The sequence below is a fragment of the Schistocerca nitens genome, chromosome 3 (genome assembly GCF_023898315.1).
Source record: "Schistocerca nitens isolate TAMUIC-IGC-003100 chromosome 3, iqSchNite1.1, whole genome shotgun sequence".
In the NCBI taxonomy this organism is placed as follows: Eukaryota; Metazoa; Arthropoda; class Insecta; order Orthoptera; family Acrididae; genus Schistocerca; species Schistocerca nitens.
The window spans coordinates 209,915,288-209,928,008 of NC_064616.1; the positions used below are offsets into that span (position 1 = coordinate 209,915,288).

Genomic DNA, 12,721 nt, shown 5'->3' on the forward strand with positions numbered 1-12,721 from the left:
TTGGTCACATGGCATCTAGTCCAACAGTAATCTGCAGCCATCAACTACGAGAGAATCAGTTGTAGCACACAGTCTGGTTGGGAATACCCCACAAACACAGATAAATAGCATCTTTCATTCAATGCCATGACATGTACAACTTTTATTGTGCCTCATAATAGCTTTCTAACTGCTCACTTTCATGTGACTGCATGAAATATATTTAATGTCTTATCTACAGTGATCATTACTGGAGTGTGTCCACAGTCTGGGTGTGCTGGAGTTAACCTTTGTTGTTTGTATTATCATTAGCTACAAATAGAAAAATATTAAACTTTAAGAATGATAACATTGTACCACTGGCTGCCATTTGGATGGATTAAAATCTCTCTTTTTTCTTTCATTAGTGTGCAGTTCTGACTGTGAAGCTAGTTTCAAACAAGGCTTTTCTTGGAGGAAGGAAGATTAGGGTTTAACATAACAGGAACAGTGAGGGCATCAGAGACAGAACACAACCTTGGATTAGGGAAGAATTGGGAAGGAAAAGGACTACTAGGGTTTAATGTCCCATCAATGTATATGTAATTAGAGATGGGAATGGGGAAGACAACTCACTGTGCCCTTTCAATTGAACCATCCAGGCATTAACCTTAAGCAATGTAGAGGAATCAGGAAAAACCATAATTTGGTTGGCCAGATGGGTATTTGCTTGGACTGTTGCCTAAGTCCATTTTGATGGGTTACACATAAAACCATTTAAATGAAAGAAAAATAAAGCGCTATGTTAATCCATTCAATGACAGCCGCTGTGGCAGAATTTTATCATTTAAACCATACATGGTGGCTGTGGAGTATGATGCTGTTAAAATATTGTTATATTTCTGGTGAATATTTAACGAGATCATAAATTTAGGAAATCTGTAAACAGCTGGAACTACAGCTAGTGGATGTGCTCTTGCATCGCTCATTCTGGAGACTTCACATCTTTACGAAAAATGTAAACCTTTTTCACTATTTCTTGTTGCTTGTACTTCAGTCAGTAATATGGCACTCATTCGCTCTCTCTCTCTCTCTCTCTCTCTCTCTCTCTCTCTCTCTCTAGACACATAAACACGCAGATCACATATTTTGTGATTTTGTGTGCATGACTGAAAATGGTACCTAGATATATGGAATAAGAAAGTTACCATTGTGGTTAGTCTTAAATAAAGAACTTTCTGTATTTCCACATATGTTCTGTGTTTAAATACATTTATTGACTCATTTCAGGGGTTTTACAGAAGCTTTAAGATATGAAAGATCAACACTGTTTGATCACAAGTCTAACTTTTCTTCCTCATCTTGTTTAATTCTGAACACAAGTTATCTTTGTCCACTAGAGACATTGATTTGCTTATAACAATTAAGGTAACAGAAATACAACGCTGAAAATATTGTTTGTTACTGTTGTCAGGTGGTTTTTCAAATTTCAGTAGCTATTTGTTTCAGTTATTATTTGGTGTCAACAACCATATTTGGTCACAACATCTTAACAACAGCATTTTTTTCATTCATTCAAAAATAATATCATTCATCACTTCACATGCTCAAATCATCTGACTTACAACAATGTTAAGACAAAGGTATATGGTCACTTAATCTACAATATCAGCAGCTCTCATAACAATGAGAAATTCTTTTTCAATTCATTAGCCACACACAATCATACAAATAAAATAACCCTTTACATTGCTCATCTATAATTACAGGCGAGTTGGTGCTTTTCAGGCATATAGTGTCTTTTTCACTCACAGAAGTGAAATCATACAGGGCCACCTACAAAAAAATAACAACTCATAACTGCCTTGCACATCTCTTCCATTCACTCCCCACCTTTAACATTGTGCATACAAATCAGTCATAAATGTCAGTCAGCACTCTCTTAATATCAAGTAGTAACACCTGATTGCACAGTATTATCACACAACCACAAAACTGTCGCATTGACCCATATATTGTTCCATCTAGTAATTCTAAAACACAAGAATTACATGTGACGAAATCTTGTACTGTTTCTCAGAGGCAGTGCACTGAGGTACTCTACTCTTTGCATCCAAGGCCTGCAGACCAGTTACATATGCCACCAATTGGATCAAATGACAGTTGTCTCGGACATGTGTATTCCCAACCCAGTAATTCTCCATTCTCCATCTTTGCACAGGAAATGAATTTTTTACATGAGAAAGGATGTGGAAAATTGCCTTGATCTAAACATTCTATGTATCCGTCACTGTGGATTTTCACCTTCTCTGAAAGTGGAGCCACATCTAAAATAGCACTTTCGTCATCATCATAATACTCATAATCAATAATGGAATGTGTACTGGTCCTCTGTGCTGATTGAGCTTTCGGTCGACTGATCTTCGAGAACGGTTTACCTCGTGTTCTTGTTTGTGTTTCCTTACTCGATGGGGAAACAGATGCAGTGACACTTGAACCTCGTTTTGGTGAGACAGTAGTCGTTCGTGCTGGTTCAGTGTTAGCAGTCTCCTGTGATCTGAAAGGTAATTTACCTCCACCTCTGTTTCTTGATCTGAACAAAATGCTCGTCCTCGGTCTTTCTGTAGTAAAATAGCTCGACTTCGTTTTGTCGCCGCCTGATGTAGCTGGATATTCACTGAACTGTTGACTTCGATATAATAAACCAGATTCTGTCACATCATCACTCAGTGTACTAAGTACTTGTGGCAACTGTGATGGAGTTTCTGTGATGGCAGCAACTCTAGGGGATTCTGCATAACTGTTCTCTGAATACTTACTTGTTGGCACTCGTACAGTACTCACAGTTGGAGCAGATAAATCAGATAGCGAAGACAGCTCTTTTGAGCTGTAGTCTCCCTGTTCATCACTTTCACCCATTATCTGACCTTCTAAGAGACTGCGATCCTGTTCAGGATGAATTATTCCACTTTCTTGTGGAAATATAGCTCTTGGACCTAATACTGAGTCCAGCTGGCCTGTTGTCTTGGTAACTGGAAGTTCACTACCAGCACCATATTGCTGCTGCTGAATGTTGACTGTTCTCGGAGCAGTTGTAACGGAACTGGACTGGATTGGAGTCGTCGGGAGTGACAGTGTCGCTCTGTGAGCTGCCAGTGAGGCGAGTGTTGTTCTTCCAGACAAAATGAGGGGAGAAGGTTTCCTGTTCTCTGTAGCCTTTGAGAGACCTATAAAGAAAGAAAAAGTAAAATGTGAGGAAACTTTTAAGCTAAAACAATAAATGTTGACTGTTAATATTATATCTTGGAACTGTATTATTGGAGAATTATAAATATAAATTTTCTACAAATACACGTAATGTTAGTTGAGAGTTCAGATAGTGTTTTATGGACAATGGTTCTTTATACAATAGCAATATAAGAGGACTGTACACTTCTCACATATGATATATAGCACCAAGAATAAAATAACTGTATGTGGAATACTAGAAGAGAACAACATTGTATAAAAAAACAGCTGATAAAATAAGCTGACTGCCTTAGAAATGATGTACCCCAACAGATCTTGAAACACAATGGATGAGGCAAAACCATCTGAATATCATGACGGATTCCAGTTGATATCTTGGTTTTCAAATGTGCTGCCCATCAACCCTAAAATACATATCTGAGCGTCATTAAGTGGCCGATCAGACAAATCATCAGGCAACAGATTCCTACCCACATGAACAATTTCCACATTCTTACACTTAATATAGAAGTTGATAAATATTGGATGGAGTGAAGGTAACAAACTCACTGTACAGCTGATACGTTAAGTGGTTGGTAGGCACATTGATGAGATTGAAAATGGTGCTCAGCTTTTAGGCTGTGAAATTATTCAGAGCTAACTAGTACAGAACACACATACACACAGATACACCTGCAGGCTTACACTGAACTCGGACTGGAAGCTGGAAGCTCAGCTGGGGTGAAGGTTTGTATCAGATGAAGATGGTAAAAGGTGAAATGAGTGGGAAGGGGGAGGAAGGGTTGGAGGGAAGGGTGGCTGTGGTTGTGATGAAGAGGCAGCAAGTGTACAGGACAGAAATGTGCCACTGCCATGCTCTCTCTGGTGCCGGCATTGAAGGTTTTGTGTGACACATAATGTTGTGAAGAAATTAACTTGGTAGTAGAAGAACTGACAAATAGGGGAACTGTAGAGATTAAGGTGTTAATGCAGAATGAGTTGAGTGGAGGTATAGCAATGGGAGACAAGGGTTAGCAGGCATTGATGGATGTGTTGTAAAGGCAATTCTCATCTATGCAGCACATTGGGGGGGAATCCAAATGGCATGGGTTGTGAAGAAGCCTGTGAAGTAGAGCATGTTGTGCTCAGCAGTGTATTTTACCTCTGTGTGGACAACTCTGCTCTTGTCTACAGGTTGTCAACGAGTGAATAGGTCGTTGATGATCACATCTACATAAAAGACTGTGCAGAACTTAGAGTAGAGCTGTTATGTTATGTCCAGTTTCAAAGGTAGAACTGTCTCTTATTGGATAGGATATGCCTGTGATAGGGCTGGAATAGGATGTGCCAGGTGGGTGCATAAGACAGACAACATAAGAATGTGAAAGCAAGCTGCTTAACAGCACAGTTATGGTTATTACACTATACTTTTCCCCCTACAAACCATGAACCCTGCTGCAGAGGTATGCCTTGTGTGCCTCAATGATACAGGAAGCTGTACCATGGGTGCAACCACATTTGTAGGGTATCTGAGGGGAGGACAGACTAACTTATGGTTCCTGATTAGAGGCAGCAGCCTTTTCAGTAGTTGCAAGGAGAACAGTCTGCAAGAATGACTGATCTGGTCTTGGAACATTAACCAAATGGCCTTGTTACATTAGTACCGTGAACAGCTGAAAGCAAATGGAAATTACATCTGCTGCTTTCCCAACAATATGCAGCTGACAATGATGTCATCCTGTTGAGTAAAATATTCTGAATGTTAAATAGTCCCCCATTCAGTGGGGACTGCACAGGACATTGTAATCAGAAAAAATAAATCTGTTATTCCATGGATTGTAGCATGGAACACTAAATACCTTAATCAAATAGGTAGTTTACAGAAACTTAAAGAGAGAAACAAATAGGTTGAAGTTACATGTAGTGAGTGTTACTGAAGTGAGGTAATAAGAGGAACTGGATTTCTGGTCAGATGAATATGGGTTAATGAATACATAAGGAAACAGGGGTAACAGAGAAATAGAGCTAATAAAATGGAATGTGAGTGAATTACTATGAACAACATAATGAAGGCATTATTACAGCCAAGATAGACGCAAATTCAACACTGATGCCAGTAGTACAAATTTATATGCTTACTAGCTCCACAAATGATGAAGAGATTGAAAGAATGTATGATGAGATAAATGAAATTATCCATTTCATTAAAGGAGACAATATATAATTGTGACAGGGACTCCAATTCTGTAGTGGGAAAAGGGAGGTAAGAAAACATTATATGAGTAGATGGAGTGAAAGAAAGGAAAGGGGAAGATAAGTTATAGAATTTTGCACAAAGCACTATTCAATCATTCCAAAAACTTGGTTTAAAAATAATGAAAGACGGCAGTATATGTGGAAGAGACTTGGGACACTGGAACATTAAAGACAGATTACATAATGGTAAGACACAGATTTCAGAATCAATTTTTAAACTGCAAAACATTTCCAGGGACAGATCTGGGATGGAATAACAACAACACAAATTAGGATACATTGCTACTTACCACACAGAGGAGGCGTTGAGTGGCAGACAGACACATTTAAAAATAGAACACACACACACACACACACACACACACACACACACACACACACACACCGGAGTGTGAGACATGTGGAAGTGAAATATGGATGACAAACAATTAAGACAAGAAAATAATAGAATGTTTTGAATGTAGTGCTACAGAAAATGCTAAAAATTTGACAGATAGATCAAATAACTAAAGATGAGATACTGAATCTAACTGGGGAGAAAAGAAATTTATGGCACAACCTGACTAGAAGGATAGATTGATTGATAGGACAGATACTGAGGCATCAAGGAATTTTCAATTTGATAATGGAGGGAAATGTGAGCAGTAAAAATTTTAGAGGGAGATTAAAGCTCAAATACTAGAAGCAAGTTCATCTGGGTGTCTAAGGGGCAGTGAAATGAAAATGAGCCAGATGGAAAAAATTGTACTGTTTATTATTTAAAAAATAATCACCAAAACTGTTAATACATTTACCCCACTGTGAGACAAGACGTTCAGTGCCTTCACAGAAAAATGTTTGTGATTGCCTATCAAACCATGGCTGCACCCAGGCCTGTACTTCTACATCTAACAGACAGGGAGCAGTATGTCGTCCTGAATGAGGTGACTTCAACAGAAAAAAGCATAACTTCAAGTGTGCCCCAGGGCAGCTTAATACGTCCGCTGCTTTTTATGATTTACATAAATGATCTGGTTAATGGTATTGACAGCGACATTAGACTGCCGATGATGCTGTAGTCTACAGGAAATTGGTATCACACAAAGCTGTGAACAAATCAATGAGGATTTGCAGAAAATAAATGCATGGTGTAATGACTGGCAGTTATCTTTCAATATTAGTAAGTGTAACCTACTGCATATAACAAGGTGAAAATCCCCATTAATGTATGAGTACAAAATAAATGCCCTGTCTTTGGAAGCGGTAACATCCGTCAAGTATCTGGGTGTGACTATTCGAAATGATCTTAAATGGAATGATCAGGTTACATGAGTAATGGGTCAGGTGAACTCCAGATTGCGGTTTATTGGTAGAATCCTGAAGCGATGCAGTCCTTCAACAAAGGAAACAGCTTACAATATGTTAGTTCATCCAGTCTTAGAGTACTGTTTGTCTGTATGGGACTCTTACCAGTTGGATCTGATTCAAGAGATTGAGAAGGTCCAAAGAAGAGCAGTAAGATTCATGACTGATACATTTAGCCATCGCAAGAGTGTTACAAATCTCATAGAAAGTTTGAAGTGGGACACACTTGCAGGTAGGCGGCACGCTAAATGGAAGGGGCTGCTCACTAAATTCTGAAATTTGATCTCCACCAAGGATGTAGAGCATATATTATTACCACCAACTTTCAAATCGCACAATGATCACCATTCAAAGATAAGGGAAATTAGAGCTCGTACTGAGGCATTCAGACAGTCGTTTTTCCCTCATGCGATCTGTGAGTGGAACAGAGGGGGGGAAATATGACTTTGGCACGAATTGTGCCCTCCACCACACACCGCTTAGTGGCTGGCGGAGTATATATGTAGATGTAGATCTGAAACATATCAACAACCACGAATGTCTTTCTTCAGAAGTCCAAAAATATGGAAACTGTATGGGGACAGATCAAGACTGTATGGAGGATGTGTAAGGGCTAAATACTGGTCATGAAAGCCTGTATTTTATGAAAATACTACTCGTGTTATACATGGTTCAATATTGGGACCGCTCTGTTAGTGCTATATGTAAATGACCATCAGTCTTAATCTGATAGAGCAGAAATAGTGCTCTTTCTTGAAGAAGTAAGAAGTAAGCATTGTAATCAAGACCAGTCTCTACAGCAACAGAAGAAACAAGACATACAACATTCAGAAGAATTGATATATTTTTTTTTTTAAAGAGGGAAACATTCCACGTGGGAAAAATATATCTAAAAACAAACATGATGTGACTTACCAAATGAAAGTGCTGTCAGGTCGATAGACACACAAACAAACACAAACATACACACAAAATTCAAGCTTTCGCAACCAACGGTTGCTTCATCAGGAAAGAGGGAAGGAGAGTGGAAGATGAAAGGATGTGGGTTTTAAAGGAGAGGGTAAGGAGTCATTCCAATCCTGGGAGCAGAAGAAAGGCTTACCTTAGGGGGAAAAAAGGATAGGTATACACTCGCACACACACACACATATCCATCCGCACATACACAGACACAAGCAGTCTGTCTGTCTTGGATGCACTTTGGGTCACCCAAGCCAGCCAATCAGCGCCCAATTTTTATCGATCATTTATTACATTTTAATAAATATAACTACACATTGATCTTGCCAAAAGCCGAGAAGCGATTCTTCTTATATATATATATATATATATATATATATATATATATATATATATATATATATATATATGGTTATAATAGAGGGAAACATTCCACGTAGGAAAAATATATCTAAAAACAAAGATGAGGTGACTTACCAAATGAAGGTGCTGGCAGGTCGACAGACACACAAACGAACACAAACATACACACAAAATTCAAGCTTTCGCAACAAACTGTTGCCTCATCAGGAAAGAGGGAAGGAGAGGGAAAGACGAAAGGATGAGGGTTTTAAGGGAGAAGGTAAGGAGTCATTCCAATCCCGGGAGCGGAAAGACCTACCTTAGGGGGAAAAAAGGACGGGTATACACTCGCACACACACACACATATCCATCCACACATATACAGACACAAGCAGACACCTCACAAGCAGACATATTTAAAGACAAAGTTTGCCCAAACTCTTTGTCTTTCAATATGTCTGCTTGTGAGATGTCTGCTTGTGTCTGTATATGTGTGGATGGATATGTGTGTGTGTGCGAGTGTATACCCGTCCTTTTTTCCCCCTAAGGTAGGTCTTTCCGCTCCCGGGATTGGAATGACTCCTTACCTTCTCCCTTAAAACCCTCATCCTTTCGTCTTTCCCTCTCCTTCCCTCTTTCCTGATGAGGCAACAGTTTGTTGCGAAAGCTTGAATTTTGTGTGTATGTTTGTGTTCGTTTGTGTGTCTGTCGACCTGCCAGCACTTTCATTTGGTAAGTCACATCATCTTTGTATATATATATATATATATATATATATATATATATATATATATATATATATATATACACAAAATTCAAGCTTTCGCAACAAACTGTTGCCTCATCAGGAAAGAGGGAAGGAGAGGGAAAGACGAAAGGATGTGGGGCCCACTCATTCCTCACCTGTCATTCAACAACATCTTTGCCTCTGCACTTCTGCCTCGACTGACATCTCTGCCCAAACTCTTTGTCTTTAAATACGTCTGTTTGTGTCTGTATATGTGTGGATGGATATGTGTGTGTGTGCGAGTGTATACCCGTCCTTTTTCCCCCCTAAGGTAAGTCTTTCCGCTCCCGGGATTGGAATGACTCCTTACCCTCTCCCTTAAAACCCACATCCTTTCGTCTTTCCCTCTCCTTCCCTCTTTCCTGATGAGCCAACAGTTTGTTGCGAAAGCTTGAATTTTGTGTGTATGTTTGTATTTGTTTGTGTGTCTATCGACGTGCCAGCGCTTTCGTTTGGTAAGTCACATCATCTTTGTTTATATATATATATATATATATATATATATATATATATATATATATATATATAGCAATTATTAAGCCTTGATGTCAGGGGTATATATATATATATATATATATATATACAAAGATGATGTGACTTACCAAACAGATTGCTATATATATATAGCAATTATTAAGCCTTGATGTCAGTGGTGTAACATGGTAAATAGAGACAGAACACAGATTATCTATCTTTGCACCTGTTATTGTCCTTCAAATTAGTCACGTGTTGTCTAGAACCCATTCCCAGCGATGTGTAAGGCGTAGTATACCATTAGCAGAGCCTGTTCTGTTGGTGGTGCGAATGAAGCGGTCTACTGCCTGTCGAATCTCTGGAAAAGTCACAAGGACTTAAGTCGTATTACTGTTCATTTTTGGAGCATCACCTGCGACCAGCTTCGCAAAAGAAGTGGCGACACTTTCTGTGCAACCCACCCGTCATTTTGCACAACAGTGCATGGGTGCATACAGTGCAAGCTGTGGCTCCTGTGGTCGGTCGATGGTACTGGGAAGTTTGTACCATCCACCATACTCCCTGGACATAAGTTTTTGTGACTTTGATTTGATTCCAAATATAAGGTAACCACTTCATGGCATTTGCTTCAGAACTGTTCCAGAGATTCGACATGCAACAGACCGCTCCGTTCACACCATCAACAGAACAGGCTCTGCTAATGGTATACTATGCCTTCCACATCACTGGCAATGGGTTCTACGCAACACTGGTGACTACTTTGAAGGACAGTAACAGGTGCAAACATGTAACTCTTTTGTATCGGTTGTGAATAAATAGTTGCCACTATTTAAGTTCCAATCCTCATATAATACCTAGGTGTGTGGTTGGGTTACATTTCATAAATTTTATTGAGGATTGAAATTAAAGTATAAATCCAGTTATGTAAATGTCCAGCATGTAGCTATGTTTCCACATAGAAAATGTATCTTATATGTAAACCTGCTGATATATTCTGCACCATACCAAGTTGTCATAAATATGATCGACAGAACAGAAAATAACTAACTAGTCATTAGATACACTTATCAGGTTTTCCAAGGTACTGTTATTATTTTCTTATTTCATGTAGTTCCATGCTTGATTAAACTACATGGTCCAGTCCCATTAATGTGACCACCTGCCAAAATCCTTAATAACCACCTGCTGCAAGAAGTGAGGTTCTGGTAGATACAGACAGGGATGTGGAGCCACGTCAACTCACATCATAGCCAGCTGTGCTAGGTTTTTCGGTAGAGGATCCGCACTGCTAACAGCTTAAGGTGATCTCACAGTGTCTCAGATGAGTTTAAACTGGGGAAGTTTGATGACCAGGACAGTATGGTAAGGCTGTGCTGGTGCTGGTGCTCTTCAAATCACACACATACACTGCGCATTGTGTGAAACACACTGTCCTGCCATTAAATGCCGCTACCTGTAGCAGTGGACATGGTCTGCATACTTGTATTGATCCACTTTGTCTTCTAGAATGATGTTATCACCCAGGGAATGCTACAAAAACATTCTCAGACAATTCCTCATCCACAGAAAATTGTCTCAGGGCCATATAAGCTAATTACCATCTTTCTGAAAGAGCATAAAATGTGATTCATCTGATAAGGTCACCTGTCACCACTCAGTGGATGACCAGATGTACTGGTCAGTTGCCCAACAGTTGCATGTCTATTCACCAGTACACATCTCCACAGGAAACATTCACCCCTGAAATTTATGGCACATGGTTCCCCACAGTTGCCTCGGCTCTTGATTGGGATAGCACCATTTTGCCACATACAGTATAGTTTGCAAACTATTCATGTGTCACCATGGTTAAACTTAGCCATTTCAGAAATGCTCCCAACTGTGGCCAGAAAGCCAACAATCATACTCTTGACTGATAAGCCAGCCGGTGGAAACATCGCTGTTGGGCGGAGGTACAGTGTGAGCTGCTGAGACTGAGTTGGTGTTTGAACTTCCTTCTCTGGTGAGCAGAAGTCCCATATAAATTGTGATGGGTTTTGACTGTTAAACTGTTGGACCATTTGATGGAATTATCTGGTGCCCATGTGCATCTGCTTAGGTGGTGAAACTTGTTCTTTAATGTTTGTGGGTTTAGTTAAGTTAAGACAGTTGGGTTACTATGTGCTACATTACTGGCCTTGAGATTTCTAGTTAATGAAAAGGTCAAGATTTGTAGCTAACAAAAGATGTTGTCAACATTTCATCCCTAATTGACATTGTGCAGCGTTGCGGTCACCTTAGCAAGTTTGCATGCCTAGAAGCTGCCCCACAGCAGTTGGAGGATCCTTATTAAATGGACATTTTTCTGTTGTAGAAATTTATACTTCATGGTTGATATAACACCAGTCTTAATGAAAGATGTGGAGGAATAGGCTGGGTTCAGGTGCTGCGGTGGTGTGCAATGTACCATCTGTGGAGCAGTGGCCATGTAGATTCAGCTCCAGGGCAGTTCCAGAACATTACTACTGAAGTGGAATGCCCTGGAGGGTGAATAAATTAATTTTGTTTGTTAATGTCAAGTTGTTCTAATTTGAGTGTTTCATGGTATCATGTGATTGTTTTCCACACTCATTTGAGAGAATACTATGACATATGAATGAGTTGCATTCTTGGTTTTCAAATTGTATCATGCTTGCAACTTGGAAGTAACTGAAGGTATTGTCCAAAGCGATGGTCCATTTGCAGATGTGGCCCACGAAGCCGAGGTCTAGGTTACTGGTGCTATCCTTCAAGGACAAACTTATCTGTTAAACTGATTAGGCTTGCTATACTAGATTCAAGAAAATTCTGGAATAGAGATTTCAAGGTATTGAGACACCTGCCAAGTGTAAATTAAATTAAAGAAGTGGGTTAGTTTCTTCACCTGTTACATATATAAAATGAACAGTTTTAGGCTTTTGGTTATGAGTATTTAAAATTGTCCCACTACAGTTATGTAATCAGATTAGATTATCGCGAGAGCTCACTTCAATTCTCTACTAAATTTCATTGTGAATTTGGTGAAAAGCTGGTATTGGTTGTAGAGTCTGTGTTATTGGCCCTTCTAGTTAAAGTGATGTTTGGTACTTCTTTTTGGAGCAGAAATTACAACACTGTTTCTGTTTAATATATTATTGAAATTTATGAGCCTTATCAGGTGAACTAAGCAAGTGTATTTAAGATTTTAATTATTTTATCACTGTTTTGTTGGATTATAAAGATATACTTTACAAAACTGGAGTGGATTGTTTTAAGTGTTTTTAATATTTAAAGAAGATTCATGTTATTGGGGAAAAATCTGAAAAAATAAATGTATACTTGTGTAAGCAAGTTTATCAAATAAATGGTATATT

At 39.0% G+C, this 12,721-nt stretch overlaps 1 protein-coding gene across 1 annotated transcript in view; it reads right to left on the reverse strand.

Annotated features, from left to right (window-relative positions):
* Positions 1 to 1,213: 1,213 nt before the first annotated feature.
* The window catches only part of LOC126248161 (uncharacterized), a 513,313-nt gene continuing 501,805 nt past the window's right edge, over positions 1,214 to 12,721 (reverse strand). The window contains exon 19 of the mRNA XM_049948909.1: positions 1,214 to 3,185. Coding sequence (XP_049804866.1) covers positions 2,059 to 3,185 — 1,127 coding nt within the window. The 3' untranslated portion in view covers positions 1,214 to 2,058. The remainder of the gene's footprint in view (positions 3,186 to 12,721) is intronic.